A 27,559-nucleotide genomic window follows, 5' to 3' on the forward strand; every position below is an offset into this window, starting at 1 on the left:
AAGTGTATTGACTCAAAGGTGACCAGGCCAGACATTGTCTCTGTGCTGAAAATAACTAATACAACCTCTCCCCGAAAGCAAGGATGTACACAAAAAAGGTGTGTTCCCTCAAGTTAATGTGAATAAGAGTGAGGTAATGCGTAGTGAGTTTATGTGGTCATAGCGAACAAGGATTCATCAGTGTATCACACGAAGTAGCGACAATAATTTACCCACCAGTGATTGCACATCAATCCAGAACTACTAGAATAGGCTAAAATAAACAGAGACAAGTTAGTGAGACTCCAGTGTTTTTATTGAGTTTAATTAGTTCCTGGTGTGCTTCATTTATAGCCAAGTAGATGTGATGCAACAGTTATAATACAACTATTGTGATTATAGGTCACGTAAGAATACACATTCAGTATAACCAAATCATGTTATTTTCATATTAAACAGGCAATTATGACTCAATTTAAGCCTTTTGGGTATGACAGATTACATTATAATAAAAACAAGTACCCCAGGCATACACCATAACTCCAACTCCTGTAGCATGTATAATTCAAATTATGTCTGTGGTTGATGATGAAGCAGTGTGTACAAATAAATGCCTCTAGTTTAGTGCAGTGAACTTCAACAGAAGGGATGACGCAAATTAGAATGCAGTTTAGGATTGTCACACCACATGGCCTATTAAAAAGTTCTTAACAAAAACTTTTTTTTTTTTTTTTATTGATATTTCCATCATAATTGATAAATTACGGTTTAGAAAGAGCCATTTTAAGACTTCTATTTTGAAGTGTTCAAGGATCGGAAGTTAGCATGTGAAGGACAAATGTGTTGACAAATGTGTTGACAAAATTGACCATAAAACAGATACCAGAAATTATTAAATTTGATTCCACTACTCATCAACTATGGAGTGCAGCAGGAACGAGCCTTAAATCCCAGGAATTAATTAAGGTATGTGGTTAACAGATGTATTTTTCTACAAAAAAAACAAACATTTTTTATAAAGACTAGTCAGAATTTTAGTGGTGATGATAATTAAGTCATGAAAATGGGGCTTTACTTAATAACATTCGGTCTTGACTTCTGGCAATTGCATTCAGGTTTTAAAATGTATAAACCATTAATAATAATGATTTCAAAAGATTTAAGAATCATACTTTGGTTGGTTGCAGAGCTTATCTACAAAAAGCCAAAATTCCTACTGGCTTTTGTTGAGGGACAAGGGTGAATTACTTCACTAACCCATACTTCTCAAAATAAAAGAAATATCGTATTTAGAAGAACCATTTTTAGATCAGTTTTTTCTTTCTGTAAATGTACAGAATTTTGGTGATGGTGTTTCACTAACAGTGTAGAGGCATGATGATCTAGTTTAATAAAGCGTGTTTGGGTATTAATCCAATTCAATATCAGCCCTTGCGGTTTCCGTTTTCTTTAGTGGCTCTGGGGTAATCCAAATCAACCACGTTAGCCCACTAGATTTTTTTTATTCTTTATATAATCAAACTCCTCCTAAGGTATTTATGAGATCTTCATTAAATTTGGCTCAGACCATCTTTAGACCATGCTGACTAAAATTTATAAAAGATGCATTTTTGATGCATCAAACCATTCATATGACCATTCAGGCTTTTTGAATAAACTGTTCTCACATAGCGCATCAAAAATTTTATGGCAAGATTAAAAAAAAAAAAAAATCATGTAAACCAATGCTTTGGGACACTGACATAAAACTTTGCAAGTAACCATACCCTGAAGTGATCAACTCAGTAACATTGCTACCTGATGTATAAACGAGTTATAGGCATTTGTATTGTAAGGATATTTAATTAGATCTTTGAAACACTTTTGTAAAATGATCATCGGGATGTTAGCCTATTAAATGTACTTGTTAACAGATCTGCATCTTTTGTGCTTGATTGCAAAAATCAAACATGAATTGACATACAATAGTTTGTATGATCTGAATTTAAGCCTGAATTTTGCTGCTACAGTACACATGAACATTGGTTCTGTCATAAGATAACAAAAAGAGAAACATATATAGCAAGGCATGGTTTTAAATCTAAAAGCAAGATATTACAGCTTTGCATGAAAACAGAATTGTATATCCTTAAGAACAAAAGGCACAATAAAAGGCCCTGAGGTAACGAGGCCACAATGGCTTTATGTCCAAAATACTACAAATTCCAAGTTTTCAAACCTTGAATTCAAGTGCAACCTTATAGCCATTCATAAATATCTAGTGCCAAGGCAAATCAGTTATTCAGAGTCATTTGCCCCAAATCATTCAGAAGTAAAAAAAAACAACAACAAAAAAACTAATAACAAAAATGACTTAAGTAAAAATGAGTGCAGGACATGGACTGCTGTTCTGTATAGATTAGCTCTGTTTAAATGAATCTTTATAGTTTTATGAATTTGAGTGATGCAGTTTAAAAAGAATCTAGAGACAACAAAAATGAATTAAATTCAAAACACACCCACATTAAATTATTTTTAAAAGTGTTAATTAAAAGAACAATGACTGTTTTACATTACCACTGCCCAAATTGTCGCCATTTCTAAAACTACCACAAACAAACGACTGGCTTAGTTCAAATCCTGAAGGTCTGAAAAGCAGTCAAGCACTACAATCATTTCAAGAGAAAAGTCTTTTAAGTGTATAACACTGCTGGCAACTAAAATAAAACAAGCCATTAAAATGGGCAAATAAATCATTTCTCCTCAATCACCTTTATGTTCCAAGAAGTGTAATCTTAAGCATTTTTAAAATAATTTTCACTTTCCTTCCCCTCTCTATTCTTCCCAATTACAGTACAAATGTGCAACATGCAAAAAAGTAAGAGGATGATGAAAGACAGCAAAAATTAAAATCTAAATTAGAAAACAAATGAACAAACTGTATTATTTGGTCTTTAGAGAACAAAATGAAAGAAAAAAAAAAAGAGTCAGTTTAATGTAGCCCTGTATTTAGATTTGGCACTCTTCTTTTTAGCAGGAAGACGATTGCACTGGAATAAGTGAGAGGAGAGGAGAGGAGAGGAGAGGAGAGGAGAGGAGAGGAGAGGAGAGGAGAGGAGAGGAGAGGAGAGGAGAGGAGAGGAGAGGAGAGAAGCAAGGGGCTGAGATGGAAGAGGGGATGAAATACACTGTACAGCTTCACCAATAATTTAGGTACTCTTGATGTGGTAGATATGGTACAACATCAAGATGCAGAGGAGAAAAAAAAAAAAAAAAGATGATGAAATGAAAAATCCTGAGGGTGTGTAAAAATTTGAGTGAACCTTATGGGCGCAACAATGGAAGGCTCAGATAATGCCATTAGTGCCACGAAGGCCAACCCCACGTGCGAACTGCTCCAGCAGGCCTGAGATGGCACTGGAGGGGCTTGGAGACGATGACTTGAGTCCTACTGTAGAGCTATATGCTGCAAGGAACAACTCCCTCACTGCCTCCAACCTCACTTGCCTGTCAGGTACAAATGTGCACCTAGAATTAAAAAAGAGAAAAGACAAATGGCATTTATTGTCACATTCTCTCTCTTCACTTAATTGTCAAAGTTGTTGTGCCTTCATTTAGACCTTAAAGTATCATAAATTAACATATGTATTTCTGGTTTAAATTTATTACTTTAAAAAGTAATATTTAAAAAATCTGATCATGATATGAGAAAAACGTAAAGAAAGTAAAACTCAAATTAAATGGTGAGCACTGGCACAATTTAAGATTACACAAAAGGGGCAATTTCTGGAATGTCTCTGTTTTTTTTTTCTCTGGAATAAATTCGGTTTATTACATAATGACTGATGTGTGTGTGTGTTAATATGTTAATCTCCTTCTGCACTATCTCAGCACGTACTGCTTCCGGGTGAGAAGAAAAAAAGGACATTTGGGGATGTTCTGTGTGTGTGTGAGGGACGATGATGGCCGATGCGTGTTAATGTTGCTGGAGTCAAGAATGAAATAGGTTATTTATGTAAACGTGTTAATTTTGTGGCTCATGGTAGCAGAGGATGGTTGTGAAGAATGGTAGCTAGTTATAAAGTTCTGCGAAGTTTGATGAAGCCAGACCATATGAGTGCTGGAAAGTTTCAATTAATATCTGGACATGGGTTAGCGACCTCGACAAAAGAAAACAAGCTGCATTGGGGCTTGGGGGGAGAGCTTATGCAACAGTGATGCAAATACCTGCAGATGATTTGGACCAGTGATAACGTTATGACAACATTAATGGCAAAGTTTGATGGCATGTTCCTAAAAGAGGAAAAGGACATATGTATATGAACCAGATGAAAGGTATAATATGACACTTCCTAAAGCAGTGTTGGATTTTAAGCTTTTTGATACGGCTTGCCTTGACGGAAAAAAAAAAACTGACAGCTAGCACTGACGGCCTGCACGGAGTTAAAGTTCTCCTCCATGAAGTCGGCTCTCAAAAGGATTTTCAGAGTGAAAACGACAGGCTCATCAAATGGAATACAAGTGAATCAGGATGTGGCATTTTTCCACAGAACAAAGTCCTCAAGGAAGAGGGAAATGGAATACAATATCGCAAAATGGGCAGCCAAAGCAACCATTACTGGGTACTAATCCACTGGATACATTCAGTAATAGATCCAGATGTGCTATTTGCCAGTGTGCATTTCATTGGGCTAAAGACTGTCCTCATAAGAAAACTGAACAAGTATGAATAACTGAAGATGCAAATATGAATGTAGAAGAATGCAACATTACATTGTTTACAAAGACTTCTATATCAGATGCGGAGATATTCATAAATGAATAATTCGGATCAGCGATTATTGACACAGGTTGTCCCCATACTCTGTGTGGGGAGAAATGGCTTGAATATTATATTGATAGTCTCATCCAAGATGAAATTAATCTGCTGATGAAAACAGAAACTCCAAGTTACAGACCAATTCGGTTTGGAGATGGGAATTTGGTATATTCCACAAGAAATGTGAAACTACCAGCTAAAATAAGACTGACAAAAATGTCAAATTGAAACTGAAGTTGTCAAGGTTGACATTCCATCTCTGCGGAGTAAAACATCCTCGAAGAGAGCAAGGACGATTTTGAACATAGAAAAGGACAGAGCAGTAATGTTCAAACAATCCCCTTGAATTTACCAGTTCAGGACATTAATGTATAGGTATTATAGACAAAGAAGCTAAAGTAAGTCAAAACAAAGAGGAGGTCCTAACAGTGACAGAAAATATGTCTACAGAAACGAATCACAGAATCATTCCGAAGCTCCATAAGCAGAGTTTGGTCACGCATTGGCAGACAGGCTCATCCACAGTTCAGGAAATAAGGACAAAGAGTGCCTTAATGTTTTACAACAAATAGTAAATTAATGAAATATGCAGAAATTATAAAAAGACAAAGCCAAAGCCTACTGTGGAGTTACCCCTAGCTTTGGAGTATAACAAGACTCTGGCGATGGATCTACATGAGTTAGAACCAGCGCTGGAAACACTGTGAAAATTAAGAAGCCATCTGAAATGGTCAACTCCTTCATTCACACTTGGTTTAGTGTCCACGGCACACCCCAGCATGTTGAATGTCCATGATTACAGAATCCTAATCATCCTTCTGTGTTAGTTTATAAAAAACCTGCCTTGGAAGGTACCACTATGAGTGCTAGAGTTAGAGAACACATTTCTGCTTTACATGCTTCTAGGAAAGCATTCAAAGAATACAATGTCCTGAGTGAAAGGGACCAGGGGTAGTTATAGGTCAGGATGGAGCAGTTGTGTTTGTAAGACACAAGACTCTTGTTAGAGAACATCGATCCAGGCTCTGTAAAATAAACACACAGGATCAGGAGCCACAGGATTAGAAAACTGTGTAAGACAACAGCCAAACAACTAGTGAAAAATGTAGCAGAAAGCTTAGATAGTGAAGAAACACGGGTAATGAACAGAAAACATCAGCGATAGGGAAGTAAATACAGGAGAAGTGGTTCATTCTATTATGACACAAACAGAAACAGATCATAATGTTTGTGGTGACCCTGTCTCTTCTGCTGGTGTAAAGATAAAAAAGTACAGACTTTGACATTTATGAAACAAGATAGTAGTGGTCTACAGAGAGCCAAGGTTTTAGGTAGAACAGGCAAAGTCTCTGGAAAATACAAAAACTGGTTTAATCTGCAACATATTGAACCTGATGGCAGAGGTGGGCAAAAGGGGCCAGTGGATATGTCATGTGTTGATAATCTTAACAACCAACTGATAGGGAGACAGATGTGTTGATAACAAAAGACATTTCATTCAATGCATCAAAGCAGGATGAAATCATGAATTGGTACAAAAACAGTGTTTTTGTCGAAGATGATGATGTAGGTCAAAAGTGTGTCTGTACCAGATGGGTCTGTAGTCTCAAAGAAACCCCCAGTTGCATTGAGCCTAATACACAGCTCATAGCCAGAGCTGAAGAGCTAAACACACTGCAGAAAGATTCTTCAACCAGTTCATATGAGTCTCTTAGGCTATTATTAGCAGTAATTAGTCAAAACAATTGGCAAGTCCATTCAATGGACATCAAATCTGCTTTCTTATATGGCATGCAGATGTCCAGAGAAATCTAGGTTCGACCTCCTGCTGAAGCAGGAGCATTCTATGGAAATTAAAGAAGTGTGTTTACGGCCTTGCTGATGCATCACTGTATTGGTACAACAAAGTGAAATAAGTCATGTGGAGTACAGGTGATAAGATATCCCAAGTAGATCCAACAGTATTTTATTGGTTGGAAGAACAGTGTAAGTTTACTGGAGTACTTGCCTGTAATGTTGATGATTTTCTCTGGCAGTCCCTCAGGACAGACATGGAACAGTGGGCCTCCAGAGCGGTAACTGTTCAGTGTGCCATGGCAGATTAGGAGACACTGGAGGCCATGGCGGAGCAGGGGACTCGGGAGGCCATGGCAGAGCAGCCTCCGAGGCCACAGCCCAAGCCCCCGCCTCGGCCTCTACGGCTGGAGCCTTACTATCTCCCCCAAAAAATAAAGCTTGGGGAAATTTACGGGGCTATACTCGGGGCCTCCTTGGGCTTGATTGGAAAACAGGAGCCCTCCCTGGGCTTAACTTGGGAACAGGAGCCCATTCTGGGCTTAAATTAGGGACAGGAGCCCATCCTGGGCTTAACTGGGGATTGGGAACCCTCCGTAGGGTATGCTCTGGGACTGGATATGATACTGGAGCAAACTCTGGGGCCGGGGCCAACACAGGAGCGAACTCGGGGGCCTGGCCTGACACCCTACTCCTCACTCCTAGTTTCCTCTTCTGGCTTGGGGGGAAAATGCAAGGTCTGGGCCAACACTGGAGCGAGCTCTGGGACTGGAGCTGACACTGGTGCAAGCTCTGGAGGAGCAGGCACTTGAGGGCACTCTGGAAGGCGCTTACGAGGTGTGGGCAGTGGAGGGCACTCTAGAAGGCACTTTTGAGGAAAGGGCACTGGAAGGCACTCTGGAATGCACTTACGAGAAACGGGCACTGAAGTGAGCTTTTGGGCTGGCAGGCTTGCCATATTAATGTTCGTTAGGCATGCTATATGAACCAGCGGCGGGCTTGCTATTTGAATAGGTGGTGGGCTTGGGTGAGCCATGGACGGTGGCGGACTGGTTCTGGCTTGGCACAGGACACTCCCCAGACACCAGAATGACATTCAAGACCGAATGCCAAAGATAGAGAAACACAGGGCTTAAGTACTAGAACTAAATGAGGTGTAAACTAGATAATTAAAGACACAGAGCTGGGGACTAATAACCTAATGATTAAAACTAAACAAGGACAGGAACAGGAAATCCAAATATGGTCACAACAGGGAGGGAAACAACACAGAGTCTGACATGTACATCAGCATAGATACATTGAAAATGTACAGCCAATTTGCCTTCTCAGCACGTGCAGTGCAGAGAGATGCCTTTCTTAATGAGATTGAAAAAGAGCAGCTTAGGTTAAAAACAGGAAAACAAACCAGACCAGACATTATGTTTGATGTAAGCAGATTAGCGTCAAACATAAAGGATGCTACATTACAGTCTATTCACAAGACAAAAAGGTCATAAGAAAGCTTAAGGCCCAATCCCATTTCTACGCCTTAGCCCTTCCCCTTTGGGTGTCTCGATTCTCTTTTGGTTGGAGGGGTAGGGGTAAGGGCCAGATAGCCCTTCAAACAAAAACTTTTCGGGACCACACTTCAAACGAAGGGGAATGAATTATCTCGGAAACATGGCTGCTACAGCGAACAAAGAGACACATAAATGTAAGCTTTTTTGTCATAAATAAAGATTTTAACGCAAAGTAATCATTTGTTTTATGTTACATTCAATTGTGAGTTTATATTAACGGTCATGTTACTCAAAGAAATGTTTGCAAAAAATCGCTAATATTTGCTAACGTCATATCATTACAGACTGCATGACAGTGCCACAGCATATGTCTGATCATGGCGATAACTGCCGTAGACATTGATGGGGGCTAATCCCCCCAATAATTAGAAATCGCTAAACCATTTTCTCGAATATTGCCTATTCGAGAGAGAGATAGAAATGGAAGTTGCGTGTATTCGCATCTGTGCGTTTATCTTTTTAGAGTGAGTTTACTTAAAAACAGCGATTGTATCCTCTCGTCGCTGGAAAATATAATGTAGCGTTTCAGTATTTAAACTGTATTTAATAAAAGTCACAGGGCAGCATTGACAAGTTTATTTTCTCCTGACAGCCAATCAGCTAACCAACTCAAAACACCTGCAAAGGTTTCCTGAGCCTTCAAAATGGAATTTCAGTGCTGTATACAAGCATGTTAACAGTAAGTTGAGTGGAACGAAAAAGTGTGGAAGAAAAAGATGCACAACCAACCAAGGAGAACCGCAGCCTTATGAGGATTGTCAAGCAAAATCGATTTAAGAATTTGAGTGAACTTCACAAGGAATGGACTGAGGCTTTGGTCAAGGCATACAGACGTGTCAAGGAATTTGGCTACAGTTGTAGTATTACTTTTGTTAGGCCACTCCTGAACCACAGACAACATCAGAGGCGTCTTACCTGGGCTAAGGAGAAGAAGAACTGAACTGTTGCCCAGTGGTCCAAAGTCCTCTTTTCAGATGAGAGCAAATTTTGTATTTCATTTGGAAACCAAGGTCCTAGAGTCTGGACGAAGGGTGGGAAAGCTCATAGCCCAAGTTTGAAGTCCAGTGTTACGTTTCCACAGTCTGTGATGATTTGGGGTGCAATTTCATCATTGCACCCATTTACCAAGAACTTTTGGAGCACTTCATGCTTCCTTCTGCTGACCAGCTTTTTGAAGATGCTTATTTCATTTTCCAGCAGGATTTGGCACATGCCCACACTACCAGAAGCACCAAAAGTTGGTTAAATGACCATGGTGTTGGTGTGCTTGACTGGCCAGCAACTCACCAGACCTGAACCCCATAAAGAATCTATAGGGTACTGTCAAGAGGAAAATGAGAAACAAGAGACCAAATAATGCAGATGAGCTGAAGGCCACTGTCAAAGAAACCTGGGTAGAGCTGAAGATCTTTGCCCGAACCCCGCAGGTTCGGTCGGGTTCGGGCTTAATTTATATCATCTTACACGGCCTTGGGCTCACGCTCCGGTTTGCGAGGTAAACGAGTGGTCATGTGATGTGTTTCGATTAGCGTGAGAAAGATGCGAAAATGGATGCAGAGTAAGAGAAACGGATGCTTGCCTCTGGTGATTACATTTTGTTTGCTCCAGCAACTAAAGCGAAGTCTGAGGTGTGGAAAAGTTTTGACCATGTTTATAATTAAAATAATGAGTGAATACTGATCAACCATCAGTGAGCGCAGGAACGAGCTGAAGACATCTACAGTGGATTCAATCATTTTCCTCCACAAAAACATGTAGGCTTAGCCTAATCTCTGTGAGTAAATGTTTTTCAAATGATAACTAAATATTAATGGAGTCTTAAATGCATAATGTAGACAGAGTAGGCTATATAAGCTTGGCATTATTTTTGTATTATGTCAGCTGTTATGGCGAAGCAAATCCGGCAGAGCCTTTATCTTAATTAATTTCGATTTTGCCAAATACCCATCTTAATTTAGAATTTATCTTAATAAATTTTTTTAAGAAAGACTTTTTTTTATTGGTGCGTTGGCCTATTTATATGCTAAATGAGCCTATACCTAGGGCTATTTATAGAGTGCTGAGATATTACGATGTTACAGAGAACTTATTTTATTTCTTTGTTCAAACTTCCAAGTGGCCTACGTTAGTCATGTATAAATTATGTTAAAACATGTATAAATGACTCATTCCTGACAAAAGAGCTGTGTGTGTGCGTACATTTGAATAATGTAGGGTTGTAAATGGGTTCGGGCTTTTAAAAAGCTGTCCATCAAAATGTACTTGTCGGACTCGGGCCGAAATCTGTCGGGCTTAACTTTTAAGGCCCTATTACAGCTCTAATAGAAAATTGAATCGAGAATCGAAATTTTATCTATTTGAGAGCTTGTGAATCGAAATCGAATCGATCTGGAAAATCTGAATCGATACTCAGCCCTAATATATATATATATATATATATATATATATATATATATATATATATAAATAAGGAGGATATATTAGTCTGTACACTTTCAATTACACATGTAACAAACTGTTTTGTTGTGAGCACTGAGTTCTGTAATGTTTATCTAGGCCCTTGTTATATGTTTTCTTATTTTTTTTGTTTAAAGGAACAATTTATGGGTAGTTAAATTATTGTTAATCTAAGCATGTAGTGAGAAGGAGAAAAGCACATGTGTTCGTGGGTGTTGGTGTGTGATGGACAATGATGGCGGGTGTGTGTTCACGCTGATGGAGATGAGAATAATAGGAGTTAACTATGTAAACGTTGTGTTTATTAAGTATAACAGTGTGAATAATAATAATAACTTAAAAGTTTCTAAGTTTTAGGACTTAACAAAATTGTTCACGTTACAATCATGAAGCTGCTGCCTATTCCTGTGAATGCAGCCTGTTCCTATTGTGATAATCATGACTATTGTAAAAACAATATTACTCATTCGGTCTCAATTTTACAACTTTATTGTCAAATTACAAGAATACAGTGTATACGTTTAGGTGGAGTTGGATTGTGTATGAGACTCACATTCGTCCGCTGGGACCCTCATCCTGGAAGCTGAATGGCAGAGGAGACTCTGAGGGCACTGGGGGACGATCATGGATGCTCCCACATCCTGAGACAATCTGCCAACTGCCATAATCTGTGGACATTGAGGAGCCTGGCCGAGCATATTCCACTATTGGCCTTAGATTTAGAGAGAGATTCAAAGCATTAGAGCAAGAATATTAGAGCATTAGAGCAAAAAATGCTAGAGAAGACATGTCATTTTGGTCGGAAGGGTTGGTCCAATAACATAATTTCGGCTCAGATATAATAGCAAGCTTCGGTTCTTCTGTATTGAAAATCATTAGTGAAGTGTGTATTTGTCTAAAAAAAAATGGCAACATAAGTATCTCTTATCATGCACACTACACATACACGATCTCTAAACAGACAAAAGCACTATAAGATAAAGTCTGCAAGTGCTCACCTCCTTCCTGGTACAGCTAATGGGGTACTTCCTGTCCCTGTGACATTTTGATCTGAGTGGTTGGATGAGGAGGAGCTTGAGGACTTTACATTAGGCATTCGTTCCTCTGAAGCAATCAGTCGTTTCCAATGCACAGAATGAGAGGACAATGGAATGCCTTTCCTCCTGTGATAAACACTAAATAAGTCAACAACATTTAAAGCAATTGTCAGCTGAAACATTTTATTCACATATTAACACGTGAACAGAAATAATGACATGGTACAGTATGATAATATATTTTCTCCACTTTCTGTGGTTAGAGATATACATGTCGATCATATCTGAGTTCTATTCTTCCTCAGCCGAGCGAAGCAGACTCCATCTCTGTCTGGCTAACTGACTGGTCCTGCCAGTAACATGTAGTGGTCTTACACAGGTGCAAGTGCATTCATAGTAATAAGGTGTAATTATGGTGCTTGTTTACTAATTATTTTGTAAGCCTTACACATTAGAAGCCTGTGATCCAATGGTATTCAGGTCTGTGGCTTCTGCATGTAGACTGGAGGGAGCAGATGTATCTTCTGTGATGAGAGAGAAATCACTGCTCAAACTCGTAACACTACCACGATCTCTGGACTCTGAGAGAGACAGAGAAGAAAGAAAGAAAGAAAGAAAGAAAGAAAGAAAGAAAGAAAGAAAGAAAGAAAAAGAAAGAAAGAAAGAAAGAAAGAAAAAGAAAGAAAGAGACCATAAAAGAGCAAATCATGTAGTATAAAATCTTTAGTCTATTTAAAAGCTCCTGCAGGGGCAACTATGAGATCCAGATGGATCACATCAAAGTGGTTTTGTATAACTAGTAAGATCTTATAATCATTAGCATAAAGGATTGAGATCTGCTGCTTGACTACTGTAGTCAGAATATTCACAGAATCACACATTTTAATAAAAGTTCATTTATAAAAAGACAGAAATTTAGAGAGAGAGAGAGAGAGTGAGAGAGAGAAAACAGAACTTACTTAACTGGAAGATGTCATCAACTGTGAAGTCAGCATCTTTGAACTGAGAATTCTTTCTCCTGTTACAGCAATAATACATAAACAGAAAAAAAACAACATACATTAATACAGTCAAAAGCTGCAGCTATCTGTGTCCAAGGGCAATATGGCACTGAGAAATTTAGCAGAAAAAAATACATTTGTCACCAAAATTCAGTATATCAAACTTTCCTCAATGAAACCATCACAAAACCTATGAGGATTGTGAACTTACAGCCTGCCCTATTAGTGGAATTTGGAAAAAAATATTTTTTTTTTGAGTAAAATAAATTAACTGAAATTAAATTGGAGCTGGTTACTGCTAAATTATTTGATGAATAAAAACTGCAAAAATACAAACCAATCAAACAGATGATCTGTGAGCAATTAGATTTTTATTTTAATGATTCTAACCTAAAATGGTGAAAACCTATCATAGAAAAATAAATCCATACACCATTTAATTCAGAGATACAGACCGGGTATTTTGTTGATATGTTATAGATGTTTGGGGTCATTAGGCAATGCATATGATGGTCATTTAGAAGTCACTGTGAATTAAAAGTTTTAACACGTATTTGAAAATGATCGATCTATGGACTCTAAGTGATCTTCCAGCACCAATGATTCTTGAAGCAAGAGATCCTCTACAGTATATAAAACAACCATTTGCTCTGATGTAAAACATTTTCAGTGGATGATCCCTCAACCCTCCACATTTTCCAGAGACCTACAGGAGAATCCATAATATGGGCATATTATGGGCATAATATGCTTCAGTGTGCACTGTAGCAATGAATAAGAAGAGACAAGTCTCATGATTTTACATAATACTAGTAAGTTATGAGAAAAGAAAATAGTTTAACATCATATTTCGTTACCTTATCCAACTTTTTGCACCATCAAAAAATAATAAAATAAATCACACCCTTGAAACCAACCACATATGGCTGCACACGAAAAAACAACAAAAAAAAAAACACTTGACAATTTTTGCATGTTTAAAATCACAGAAAAAAGCTTTGGGTTCAAATACTATCAGATTATTTTATTTTACACATACTCATGAGACACAAAGATGTTTCTTGTATTTAGGTCAGCTAGCTTACCTTTGCTTTTTTACGACTGAAAATGTGTCACAAACAATATGCTTCAGAAAATTGAAGCAGAAAAAGAAAATCTAGGAGAGAGAATATCAAAAATAAAAATGATTTTATATAAAACATGTGCAATAAACATGCAAATCATCCTATATACAAGGCTTAGGCAGGCACTGACACATGAACAATCTGCTTGGGAGGTGCACTGCAGACTAAGTAATAATTACTATTTAAATCACTTAAATTGTATTCCATTCAAAATTAACAAATGTTCTTGTCATAGATATTAAATATGTGGTCTCACCTCCTCCCCCTTAGAGAGCCGATCAGGCAACATGTGACTATGGAAAAGGACAAAAATTATAAATTTAGAGATTAAGAATTTTTTTGTTGTTGTTGCTGCATTATGATGGCAGGTCAAACATCACTTCCTGCACACATATTTTTCTTTTTTCACCCTTCAGACTACCTTTAACAAACATTTGTATATTAATGTTGTAGAACAAATTCTGAAAGTCTTTTAGAGTAAAGTTAACAACAACATACATACATACACACACACACACACAACTGGTCAAGAGTTTGGGATCAGTAAGACTTGTTTTTTGAAGAAATGTCTTATGGTCATCAAGGCTGCGTTTATTTGATCAAAAAAACTGAAAAGAAAAATAAAACAGTAATCTTTCAAAATGTTATTATAACATAAAATAATTGTTTGTATTTTAATATCCTTTAAAATATTATTTATTTCTGTGATTCAAAGCTGAATTTCAATCAGCCATTACTCCAGTATAAAGTGACACATGATCTTTAAGAAATCATTCAAATATGCTTATTTATTATTAGATTTATCAATGTCGGAAACAGTTGTGCTGCCAAAATTTTTTTTTTTGTGGGAAACTGCAATACCTTTTTCAGGATTCATCGATGAATACAAAGTTTAAAAGAACAGCATTTATTCCAAATATAAATATTTTCTAACAATATAAATTTTTGCTATCACTTCTTAACAATATAACACATCCTTTTAATTTCTTTCAAAAAAAAATAAAAAAATTACTGACCCCAAACTTTGAACTGCAGTGTATACTGTTAGGCAAGATTTCTATTTTAAATAAATGCTCTTATTTTTTTACATTTTATTCATTAAAGAATCCTGAAAAAAGTATCACAGGTTAAAAATATATATAAAGCAGCATGACAGTTTCCAGCACTAATAATAAATCAGCATATTAGAATGACTTCTGAAGGATCATGTGACAGTGAAGACTGGCGTAATAATGCAGAAAATTCAGCTTTGTTCACAGGAATAAATTTAAATGTATATTAAAATAGAAAAACTTACATTTTACATCATAAAAATATTTCACAATTGATGAGCATAAGAAACTCCTGTAAAAAACATTTAAAATTATATATAGTGCTTATCACTTACAAATAAAAGAAAGGGGGACTGATAGCTTTCTGGGTTCCCTCTCGAGAACGGTCTCTCGACATGGCGTTAACGCCTTGGGGACTCCCTTCCTTCCTAACCTACCTGAAATCCTATTGCACAACGCCAGTGAAGTTGCAACTCTCAAAACAGCCGTGAAACCGTCAATAGAACCGGGCTCACGGCTTCCCCATGTATCTGGCAAGGCTCACGCCCAAGTGTCAGGTGTCGGACCTCCGCAACCACGGCTTGCTCTCGAAATCTCGCACACACTCACGTGCGTGTCATTCAATCATTCAACAGGAGACTCGCGCTCCCCGCTGATCGGCAAAGCACGACCCTCCCTAACACACAGCGCTGCCACTCATCCCGTGAGATTTCTGACAACGACCCGAGGCACTTCGCCATCTGTGTCTTTTTGCGAGCGCATGGCGATCCATTCCGGGCATTTCGTTTTGGTTGCGGAACGTCATAGAGAACGGCTACATGCTTCAGTTTCGACGCAGACCACCCCTGTTCAATGGTGTGGTCATGTCGACGGTTCCGGCTCACAACGAGCTGGTTCTGAGGCAAGAAATTCTCAATCTCTTCGCGAAACGCGCGATAGAAGTGGTCCCGCCGAGCGAGAGAAAGAGCGGGTTTTACAGTCGGTACTTTGTCGTTCCCAAGAAAGGTGGTGGTCTCCGTCCAATATTATACCTGAGACCCATCAACCGTGCGTTGTACAAACGCGCTTTCAAAATGACAACGCTAAAGGAGATACTGGCACAGATTCGACCCGGAGATTGGTTTGTTTCGGTGGACCTGAAAGACGCATATTTTCATATCCAGATCGCCCCTCGTCACAGGCGCTTTCTGAGATTTGCGTTCGAAGGCATAGCATATCAGTTCATGGTGATGCCGTTCGGGCTAGGGCTTGCGCCTCGTACGTTTACGAAATGTGTGGATGCAGCACTTTCCCCTCTGAGAGCGAGCGGAATGCGCATACTGAACTATTTGGACGATTGGCTGATCTTGGCACATTCAGAGGATGTGCTCAACAGCCACAAACACGCTCTGTTATGTCACCTGGAGAGTTTGGGTCTCTGTGTGAATGTACAAAAAAGCGTGTTACGCCCCAGCCAAACAATCATGTATCTAGGGGTGCAGTTGGACTCGATAACAATGAGGGCGCGTCTGAGCCAGGAGCACATACAAGATTTAATGTCCGCTCTGAACGCATTCAGACTGGGCCGTTCCGTAGCACTGAAGGAATTTCAGAGATTCTTGGGGCAGATGGCGGCAGCCGCAATGGTCTGTCACCTCGGTCTACTCTATATGCGCCCACTCCAGTTATGGCTGAAAACACAAGTACCCTGAAGGGCGTGGAAATTGGGCCGTGCCCGCATTGTGGTCACTTGCAGGTGCTTAAGCGCGCTGAAACCATGGCAGAACCCCGACTTGTACCAGCGCGGCGTCCAGATGGGTCTGGTCACACGGCGGAAAGTGGTCATGACGGACGCGTCGACGACGGGCTGGGGAGCTCACTGCGATGGCTTACCGGCTTCGGGCCACTGGACAGAGTCGGAGAGAACGTGGCACATAAATCGCCTCGAGCTGAGAGCGGTTTCTTTAGCCCTTCAGAGTTTTATGACGCAAATCAGGGGGCATCACGTGTTGATTTGCACAGACAACATGACGGTGGTATCGTACATAAACCGCCAGGGCGGAGTACACTCGAAAGCCCTGTACAGTCAGGCAGCACGCCTTTTGCTGTGGGCCGATCATCATCTGCTCTCCATTCGAGCAGCGAACGTTCCGGGATGCCTGAACAGTGGTGCGGATATGCTGTCAAGGAACGGGATTCCTCACGGAGAATGGAGACTGAACCCTGGGACAGTGTGGCTGATCTGGGAACAGTTTGGGAAAGCGGAGGTGGACCTGTTCGCGACAGAGGAGAACACGCATTGCCCTCTGTTCTTCTCGCTGTCGCGCTCTCCCCTGGGCGGGGATGCACTCACAATGCCGTGGCAGAATGCCCGTCTGTATGCATTCCCCCCGCTAAAGATTTTGTCACAAGTGCTGCACAAAATCAGAGAGGAGAAAGCGTCAAGGTTATTAGTCGCTCCGCACTGGCCGAACAGGCCTTGGTTTCCTGATCTTCTAGAAATACTAACAGCTCCCCCGTGGCCGATCCCACTGAGACGATCTCCTGTCTCAGGCAGACGGCTCGATATGGCACCCCAAACCAGAATGGTGGAAACTTCATGTTTGGATGGTGTGCGGGAACCGGTAAACCCGGGTTCGTTGTCTCACCGCGTGATGTACAGGAGGCGCGAGCCCCTTCTACGAGACGCCTGTACGCTTGTAAATGGGCAGTCTTTGAGAGGTGGTGTGAATCGAATGGTCAGGACCCCCGGATAGCTGCCCCGTGTCTGACATTCTGGATTTTCTGCAACAATGAATGGACGGCGGCAGTATGCCCTCTACGCTTAAGGTTTACGTTGCAGCTATCTCAGCTTTTCACGCTGCTATTGACGGGCGCTCAGTTGGGAAACACGATCTAGTGATCAGATTTTTGAGAGGGCTCGAACACCATAAGACTAAAACCCTCCCGCCCCCCTACAATGCCATCCTGGGATCTGGCTATGGTGCTGGGAGCACTAGCCCTCCCGCCATTCAAGCCACTTCAGTCTGTCGGCTTGAAGGAACTCACACTTAAAACCGCGCTGCTGCTCGCCCTTGCTTCGTGCAAGCGGGTGGGGGATTTGCAAGTGTTCTCTGTGAATGCGGACTGTATGCAGTTTGGACCAGGTGATTGTAACGTCACGCTCAAGCCAAAGTTTGGCTATGTGCCTAAATCGCTCTCGACACCGTTTAGAGCGCAAGTGGTGGCTCTTTCTGCCTTCTCTCCGGAATCGGAGACTTTATTGGACGGCACCCCGAGTCAGGTGTTGTGTCCGGTAAGGGCTTTACGACTCTATGTCAACCGCATGGCTGCGTTTCGGCAATCCAAGCAGCTGTTTGTATGCTTCGGAGGCAGCACCAGAGGACAGCCTGTCTCTAAACAACGGCTGTCACATTGGGTGGTCGACGCTATTGCTTTGGCATATTCTAGCCGTGGTATGGAATGTCCTATTGGTGTTCGAGCCCATTCGACGAGGGCTGTCTCCTCCTCGTGGGCGTGGACTAAGGGAATTTCTATCAAAGATATTTATATGGCGGCTGGATGGTCTTCGCAGAATAACTTCGCCAGATTCTACAACTTGGACGTGCAGTCATTAGCCTCACAGGTTCTATCGGTGAGTACAACCTGTGGTTCTTCCTGCAACCACTAGCCGCTCGACGGCGCTGGTGGTTTCGACCAGGTCCTGTAGGGAGAGGTTCAGACTGTAATGCCTCATACGGTCATTCCCTATGTGTGCCCAACATTTCATTCTAATGGTTGTTGCACTGTTTTGCTATACGCTTATATGTGGGTTCAGAGGATTGTGTCATATTTGTATAGCTATAGGGCTTTATATTTTTAAATAACCTGATTGGTTCACTCACGGGAATCTATATCCAATCCCGTCGAGGCATGTCGCAGGTTCATATCTGATTGGCTGGGGATTAACTTTATCTTAATGTATACAATAATTATTTATGATTGCTCCTTTTTAATCGCTGTTCCCACGGCGTTGTTCTATACAGTCCCCAAGGCGTTAACGCCATGTCGAGAGACCGTTCTCAAGAGGGAACGTCTCCGGTTACTATCGTAACCTCGGTTCCCTGAGAGACGGGAACGAGACATGCCGTAGGCCGCCGTGTTCACTACTCGGATCTGCTGTACTGTCAATTCAGTTGGAAGATTCTGAGGTTATGCCGCCAACACGGCACAATATATAGTGGCGAGGCCCCGCCCATATTTGCCGTCTTGACTGGCATTGGCCAGTGAGAGTTGCAACTTCACTGGCGTTGTGCAATAGGATTTCAGGTAGGTTAGGAAGGAAGGGAGTCCCCAAGGCGTTAACGCCATGTCTCATTCCCGTCTCTCAGGGAACCGAGGTTACGATAGTAACCGGAGACGTTTCCTACAATAGCTATTTAGTTTACTATAGTCACATGGCATAATACTCGTGACATCATAACATAACATGGAAATAATTATGAGCTTATTGTTACGTGCCAAAATTTTTATATTGGTACATTCCAAGACATAGATATTTAACAAACAGAAATGAGACTAACCCAAAAAGAAACCAGTCATATGCGATAGTCAGGTAAAGGATCTCAGATGGATCCAGACTGGCATGAACGGCACGGTCCTATAAAAATGCAACACAAAGAAAGGTAAAGAAAGGGGGGAGGGAGAAGAAAATAAGATATTTTGCAAGGTGGAATGAATAAAGATATAAAATGAGGACATATGTAATGAGAGACAGATGAATTAATACTTACTGCCCACAAAGAAAGTCTGAGCAGGGAAACAAACAGCGGTGTCCTGTCCCAGCCTGATATACAGTGCACCAGCAAACCGTTCTCATCTGCAGGGCACAAAACTCCAAATAGTTATCCAAAATTATACAGACAAGTAAAACCTGTTCTATAGTTCGGTGCAAACTTTTGTGCAAGTGCAGTAATTTACCATCAGAGTTGATGATGTGTAATAGAAGTTTCAGGTAGTTCTGAGTCTGCTGCACCAGGTCCCATGACTGAAAAAGAAGAAGACAACAATTAACAAATTCAAGAACATAAGTATTCACACATAATTTGAGTCTGTGGATCACCATCCAGCATTCTTGATTAACCTTTGTCAGTGCATTAACCATCAATCTACACCATTTTTTGTGTCTACTAATAAACAGTGATACATATTTTTTCATATAATTTTGTAAAGACACCCAAAAGCTACTGGTCAATGTAGTAGTCTCTCACCAGGAATACATTTTTATATCTTATACACCATATCTTCAGAACAGTAAGGTCTGAGCCTTGACATCAATTACTAAACTATGTTTGACAAAAGTACTACCAATTTAATCTCAAATTATCTAAAAAGATGGAGACATTTTGCAGGTAGTGTAGTCTGCTTCAACACATTTTTAATGCGACGCCAACCACAGTTTTTAGATCCAGCTTGTGTCATTTGCTTAAACCCAGTCAACCCCGGTCTACCTAAAAGAAAATGCACAAGAGCCTCTGAGTACCTGATATTCACTCCAGTTGATGTTGAGGTTTCTAGTAAAGAAATCAGGGATTGTCAAAGGAGCATCCACATAGTCCTAAACACACACAACCAAAACTGATGGTCAGTGAAGAATCAAATGCACTTAATGAAACTGTTTCTGTTAAACCTCTCTGGCCAAACAACAACCAACATAACATGCAGTGATAAGAAAGTGACTTTAATAAATCAAAATTTGTTTTCAGTTTGAGCTTGGTATGGACCTGATTCCAGTTGAAGACAAGCCCTTCTGCTGTGTAATCTCTGTCTTTATATTCCCTGAAGAATTCACATCCTGAAAAAAAAAAGCACATAAACCACTTAAGCTACAACTACAGTGTAACAATTACTTAAATCATAGAATAAGTAGAACAGAACAGAAATTGTTTCTTGAAATTAAATCAGCATAAAGAAGATCTACACCTGGATAAGGCACAGAGAGTAGGGTAAAGTCAGCATAACGGTGTTCCTTGTCCACCTTTTCTGAGGAAGTCACACTGAAGGAAAAAAAAATTAAAGACAGAAAGAGATCATTGAGGATCATAGACATATGAACAAAATTTAAGTCAACACTGTCATGTCATAATAAAATACTGTGTCAGGGTCTGAAATTAACTTCCGCAATGTAGTTTAAAACAAATGAAGACACATTTGAAAATGGCAAAGGCCACAGAATAAACTGAAGTACGATAACCAAAAAGCTGTCCATGGCAAAGGCCACAGAATAAACTAAAGTACAATAACCAAAAAGCTGTCCAAAATCTGAGAGCCAGCTATTGTCGTTAATCTTAAGAGAATGCCATATGTATGTACATCAACAATCAAAGCCAAAAAGAGAAAGGTGCACATCAATGTATATCAAATTTAGAACGAAAAATTAAGTCTTTATTTTGGATCATGATAATGGATCTGGTTTGGGGTGTGAAAGCCAGAGCTTAATATCATTATTTATGGCACATCATTTACTAAACATCATGTCATATTTAACAAAAGCATTCTAAGATGAATGTAACAGAAAGTTCACTCACTTTAGGCCAAACTTGACCTTCTTATTCTCTACCATGAGGTCACAGATGTAGCGTACAGACAAGTACTTCAACAGCTTAATGTCAGAGCCCCTAACCTTATCAAACAACTGTGAATCATTATTCCTGTAGCGTGACAAAGAAAGACCAGAATAAGAGGAAAAAAGATGATTAGAAGACAGATATTTTCTTTCAAAACATACACAAGATCAGTTCTGTCACAAGTCAGAGGAGCATGCCAGAACCAGTGTTAAAGGGACACTCCATCCCAAAATATATATATATTTTTTGTCATTAACCACTTACCCCTATGTCATTCCAAGCCCATAATAGCCCATAATCATTTGTCTTTGCACCACAATTTAAGATATTTTGGATGAAAACCGGGAGGCTGTCCCATAGACTGCCAAGTAAAATACACTGTTGAGGTCCAGCAAAGTTTTCATTTTGGGTGGATTATCCCTTTAAACTACTGATCTATGTTTACAACTGTCTATATAATTGAAACGTTTGGCTCCTTGTAGGATTGTGCTCCTTGCCAGCTTATCTTACCCAACTGCACAATCATCCTCCGGAACCACTTCAGCATCACCAAAGGTGTCATCTGAACCCCCTGCAATAGTTTGAGATTAAACTTAATGCAATCCAACAAGTAATGTGCACAGCTACATCTAAACTTCCCCACAGTTTTAGCTCTCTTAGTTAATGTTTGTAGTTTGAGAAGTTTAGACTATGTAACAGAAATGTTACAATAATCTCTTCAAGGTATAATAAATGGATGTAGTCTAACCAATTAACAATAGAATCTGAAATTCTATCTTGTAATGCAGGGGTGTCCATTCCTGCTCCTGGAGGGTCACCATGGTGCAGAGTTTAGCTCTAACCCTAGGCAGGTGTGCTGGGGGAAGTTGGAGCTTAACTTTGCAGGACATTGGACCGTCATAACATTGGATACCCCTGTTTTAACATATACATACAAGTCTTTATCTTTGTGATATTTTCTCAGTTCAGTTCCAGTGATGGAAGCTGTGCCTTTACTGCATGATTTTTATTTGGGTTTTGCTTTCAGAGTCTTGTTTGAATATATATGAGAAAACTGATTTTTCCCCATTGACCATTGACTGACTGCCCAAATGAGTTCCTGTCCAGCAGGGGCACGTTCAGTTTCTGATTCTAAATTAAAATTAATTCAATCTTTTAATGACACCAGGACCAGATCACAGATAGCCCACTGTTATCTGAATATCAAATTTAAATGGGTGTAAATGGTGATGAAGGCTAGGACTTCGATGACAGGAGTTGAGGAGGAGGTTATACTCTATATAGGCAATTTTTCCTATTTATTTGTTGGCATTTAACTATAAACTTGTAAGGAATAACTCGAACAGAACACATTCTCTATGTTGTATTTTTTTCCACTGTTTGAGAAAAGTTTTTGGCAGTTGAACCACATCTCAGGGTACTTTCAGCATGTGTCAAGTTAATATTTGTCAACTTTTGACACATCATTTCGATGCTGATATAGCAATGTGTGTGTACCTGAAAAAATGTAGTTGTATCCAGTTCGTCCATAAAGTTCGCCCCAACCTGCTAGTGTGGATGATCGACACACATGCTACGATAAAAGAGAAAAAAAAAGAACAGGTTACTAGAACTAAAACAGAAACACATGTCCCTGTTAAATCTAATCAAATTAAAACTAAAGAGGACTCTGGCTGTTTAGAATTTCCTAGAAAATTATACCAACCTTCAAAGTCAAAGGTCTACTATCTACTATCAATATATCCAAATGCAGTGGCGGCTCCTGCCAATTCGAATAATGAGGATAGGTCACCCATTCAATTGATAAATTAACGGCTAGTTAAAGATGTAAAGGGAACTGAACTACTATAGTATTAATTAAAAATAAACTGACATTAGAAATCAATCTGTTGCTCTCCTTATGTTTTCTATATGCGTGTTAACACAATTCAGCAGCAAATGAAGACGCCAGGATGTGGTTTTTCCAAAAAAACTGCATCTTTGCTCTTTCGTGTTTTTTCACCTTCTCCGAGAGATGATGCATGTCAGTGACACCTGTAGTTGTCCATGCGATGTCCGTCATGCTCCCGCGATGGAACAAAATGCAGTGGTAAATTAGCAGAATAAAGCGTCAGCTACTTCGCAGCCTGCTAGCCTTTTTCTCTGCTCATACCAAGTCCTCGAAAATCCTCGTTTATACGACTTCCCGCCATTTGTAGTTACTTTACTGTAGTTTGATGTTTAAATTTGGTCTTGGTTGTCCTAATTCTTTAAGTGCCACAACGCTGATTGGACTATTTAGAGGCAGCACAAACAGTCTAGAATGTTGAAAGCTGGTGTAACAATGTGGTTGAATGTAAAAAAAAAAAAAAAAAAAAAATGTCCAAATGTCTAACAGGGGCATGTCCTACAACTATAACATCACAATCTATTACAAAAAAATTAAACGCCAACAAAAAGCATCTGGCGGTCCAAAACAATTCTATGTAGCAAATTGTTCACTGAACATTTTCCAATTTGCTTGTGGCAAGATAGTTACCTTTCCATTGTAGAGGATGACTGGACAGACAAATCTCCCTCTACAGCGAGCCATCTTACTACGGTTCACCAGATCCTGCAACTTACTGATCTGCACAGTACTCTCAAAGCTGAACATAGGTGAAGAGAAAAAAAAACAACAACATTTGTATACACTGGTTACAGAACAATATATAAACCGATATTTAACCATTCGATACATGATCAGCCAAGAACTCCCACATGGCCAATTAATAGAAACAGCAATGTCAACATTACAACAAAAAGGTATGTCTTCAGATTTCATTCACAGATATTAGCCTGCAGTTAGAAAACCATGCAGTCTTCCCACAATATTCTTAACTACAAATGTGACATTACTATCAAAGGAGACAAGCGGTGTAGTTACATTAAACAAAGCAGATCAACATTTCTATACCAGTAATTAAAAGACAATTACAATGCAGTAAGTGATTATCAAAGTAGGTAGGCTACTTTCGTTTGAGTAGCTACACTAAGATTACATGTCTTTATTTTAACATTTGAGTTAACAGCAATAAATGCAGACTCATATAATGGAACTCTATAATCTCAAATGCAAGATCCTGATTTAATGCTAACATAACTTTAGATAGCTTCTCTTTCAAGAAAGCCCCAAATTCACCTACATTTAAAGTTGACAAAAAAAATTCTAAATGGTATCTGGGTAATAGTTCAAGAGTTGTCAAAGAATTGTCAGAATCCAAGTGACGTGAGGCAAAGTATGGTGACCCATACTCGGACTTTGTGAATTTGCTGCAGCGCCCAGGTACCAGCTGGGGATTCAATGTCTTGCTCAATGGTCTCAGTCGTGGTATTGAGGGTGAAAGAGAGTGCTGATTATTCACTCCTGACACTACCGACGATTCCTGCTGGACCTGAGACTCAAACCAGCAACCTTTTGGTTACAAGTCTGACTCTTTAACCATTAGGCCATGACTGCCCCTTGCCTTGGTTCTTCGAAACCAGAGCTGCTTTGATTTTATTATTTAAAATGTACTGTTTTTTTCTTCTCCAGCCGGCCCCTCCTCCTCAGACTTGATGCACATACGGGTTGCCAGATTGACAACACCAACAAGACCAAGTGCGTTTGACAATTGACAATGACTGAAATTAAATAAACTGTGTGTTTGGCCAACAACTTCGCAGTAGACAAATTAGTAGTAAGTTATGTTGTCAAAATAGTCAATTTTAAAAGTCCATTGTTCAGTAGACTAAAAGAGACAGCTATGTTCTTACCTCTCTTTAATGTTGTCTGAAGATTCATATTCCAGAAACACAATCTTCCGTGGGTAGTGACCACACACCTCCCCATTGGTGTTATGGATGATACTGTACTTGTAGTCCCGGTCAAACAGCTCCAAACAGTGCTCCTCTATTCTCTCTACCTGAAAATACATATAGTATACATACATACAATTTTAAACGCTTTTTAAAGAAACTTTCATAAAGCAAAATATTATCATGTCATCAGAAAAACAAGAGCAAGTTCAACCCTCTAACTTCAGCAACAATCGGAAACAGATATGACTCCTAACTAAAATTATTAACTTTTTTGGATGATGAAGAAATAATGCTCTTGGTCAAATAGGGTAACTTTGGTGTCAATTCTTAAATAACATTCTGAAATTACATGCTAACGTTACGAAAATACTTTCTTAAATACAAATTTGACAATATTCTAAATTTTAACAGTTAAATAGCAGAATGAAGGAGTTGTTTAATATGGTTTAGCCACCTTTATTTTGCACATTTCAGTGCTAAAAGACGCAAGTGTTTATTCACATTTGCAGTAAAAGATAATAATTTTAATTGTACAAATTTGTTTAACTATGCAACCAGTTTAACAACTGCCTATGAATGTCATTTTAACATAACCTACATTATTCCCCTGTACTTAAATCAGTTCTGAACACACACAGGTCTGAGTCAAAACATAATGCTAACCACAACACTGAGCCATAGTGTAGACCAGTGGTTCTTAATAACATATACGATACACTACAACATATATAGAACATATATGACTGTTTGCATTTACTTCTGCAATGGTGTGTTTGTGCCATTCTGCTAGTAAGTTACACCTGCAGGCCCCATGTGCACATCCCTTTTAGAAGGGGTTCACATGCATGCCCTTTGAGGTCTCTTGGTTAGCATGACCGATTACTACTGTGGAAAAATGACTGTGGTCAATACAGACAGGACATGGTTACATTTTTGAAGAGGTCCACTTTAGGTTACAGAGAAGTATAAATCAGTCTTATGGGTTGTGGGTTAGTTTTAACTAGTGTTATGACGCGTTAGAACACCAGCATTTTCATTTTTAAAAAAGGTAAAATAAAGGAATAACACGTATAACATTTATTATGTGACTTTGAAAAGAAAAGACTCTAAGTCTCTTAAAGTCACATGAGCTGATTCCAGTTGCTGTGCCTCAAAACCAATTTAAATGCCTAGAATTTTTTTCCTTTATCTTGGACACTTTTAAATGCCATTGGCCAATTTAACATATGCTTTGTAGGAATTGACTGATGTTCAATGTTTTCATTCTTACCGATGGGGTGACCTCCTTTGCTCTGTACTGACTCTTTGAGAACACATAGATCAGATCGGTTATTTGCTCGCTCCGGCTAGCCATTTTCAAGCTGTCATCCGCCTTCTGATCGATTCGAACCCGGCCTTCCTTAAATAGCGCAGTTCCCTGGGTTTGATAGGATCCTCCAGGCCATCCCTTCAGGGCAAGCTTTGTCCTCACCGCCCGCTTCAAGGCGCCGGGGCCGGTGACGCGTCTCGAGTACAGGGTCCTGGCGGGATGATTCCGCTCCACAGTAACGTTACTGGTAATCAAATAATAACTCGTTACCGACGGTACTTGACACGCGAGAGACTTCAAGGCTTCTAACTGCAATAATTTCTCCAATCAACAAAAAGAAAGAGTTTTGCAATTCATTTATAATGAACCACCCGTTTCGGTGTGTAGTTTCTTTTTCAGCAATCTCGTCAAAATACCGCATGCCACAAAATAATATCAACACCCGGTAACCAATCAAACAGGAAATCCACACGATTTTAAGTCTTCACGCGCTTTTTATCCTTGAATTTTAGAATCAACTTAATTGCGATCTGGGGACAAAACATACAGTGTTGTTTAAAACGCCAAAACTGTCAGGTGTAAAGGCACAAAAACGAGCTGTAATGCTGAGTAGAACACTATCCGTGTTGGATATAGCTAAGGAACTTTAACCAGAGCCAGTAGTAAACAGGAAACTGATGTGATCATGTGATCTATATTTCCTGAAAGGAGATGTCAAGAATTGCGTTCCTTTCTTTTTTTATGCCCTTCACTCGCTTTCTTCCCTCAGTCTCGATTACTCGGATGTATGTCATTATCCTTAACCAAATCATAGAAATAAATAGTATTTATATGTCTATGGTAAAATACCCACACTTGCGGTCTTTGCGCTTGACTACTTCTATTACGTATTTCCTGTATTTGGCCCAAGTGTTCAAGTGAGGATGAAGACCACAAGTGTGTGTCAAACTTTCATTACCTTATGGGACAGACTTATAGTATTGTAAAAAAGGCAAGTGTTTACATAGCTATGTTTTATATATTGAAATACTTTGCATTTTAAA

At 39.5% G+C, this 27,559-nt stretch overlaps 1 protein-coding gene across 4 annotated transcripts; it reads right to left on the reverse strand.

Annotated features, from left to right (window-relative positions):
* Positions 1-277: 277 nt before the first annotated feature.
* Positions 278-27,204, reverse strand: LOC128015472 (myotubularin-related protein 14-like). Of its 4 annotated transcripts, none has more exons than XM_052599325.1 (19): positions 26,478-27,204; positions 25,163-25,311; positions 23,907-24,015; positions 22,886-22,961; positions 21,899-21,959; positions 21,350-21,472; positions 20,745-20,818; positions 20,546-20,616; positions 20,305-20,379; positions 19,743-19,809; positions 19,556-19,641; positions 19,346-19,422; positions 14,009-14,045; positions 13,714-13,784; positions 12,587-12,645; positions 12,076-12,208; positions 11,589-11,753; positions 11,144-11,302; positions 278-3,486 (listed from the first exon to the last, which is right to left on the reverse strand). In XM_052599325.1, the coding sequence occupies exons 1-19, from the start codon at positions 26,559-26,561 to the stop codon at positions 3,306-3,308; spliced, it is 1,857 nt and encodes a 618-aa protein (XP_052455285.1). In that variant the 5' UTR covers positions 26,562-27,204; the 3' UTR covers positions 278-3,305. The 4 variants fall into 4 exon arrangements, with proteins under 4 accessions (XP_052455285.1, XP_052455286.1, XP_052455284.1 ...); XM_052599326.1 differs by having other exon boundaries at positions 11,589-11,765; positions 12,076-12,151; positions 26,478-27,194; XM_052599324.1 differs by having other exon boundaries at positions 11,589-11,765; positions 26,478-27,194.
* Between the last annotated feature and the right edge of the window lie 355 nt (positions 27,205-27,559).

This window comes from Carassius gibelio, chromosome A6, assembly GCF_023724105.1.
Source record: "Carassius gibelio isolate Cgi1373 ecotype wild population from Czech Republic chromosome A6, carGib1.2-hapl.c, whole genome shotgun sequence".
In the NCBI taxonomy this organism is placed as follows: Eukaryota; Metazoa; Chordata; class Actinopteri; order Cypriniformes; family Cyprinidae; genus Carassius; species Carassius gibelio.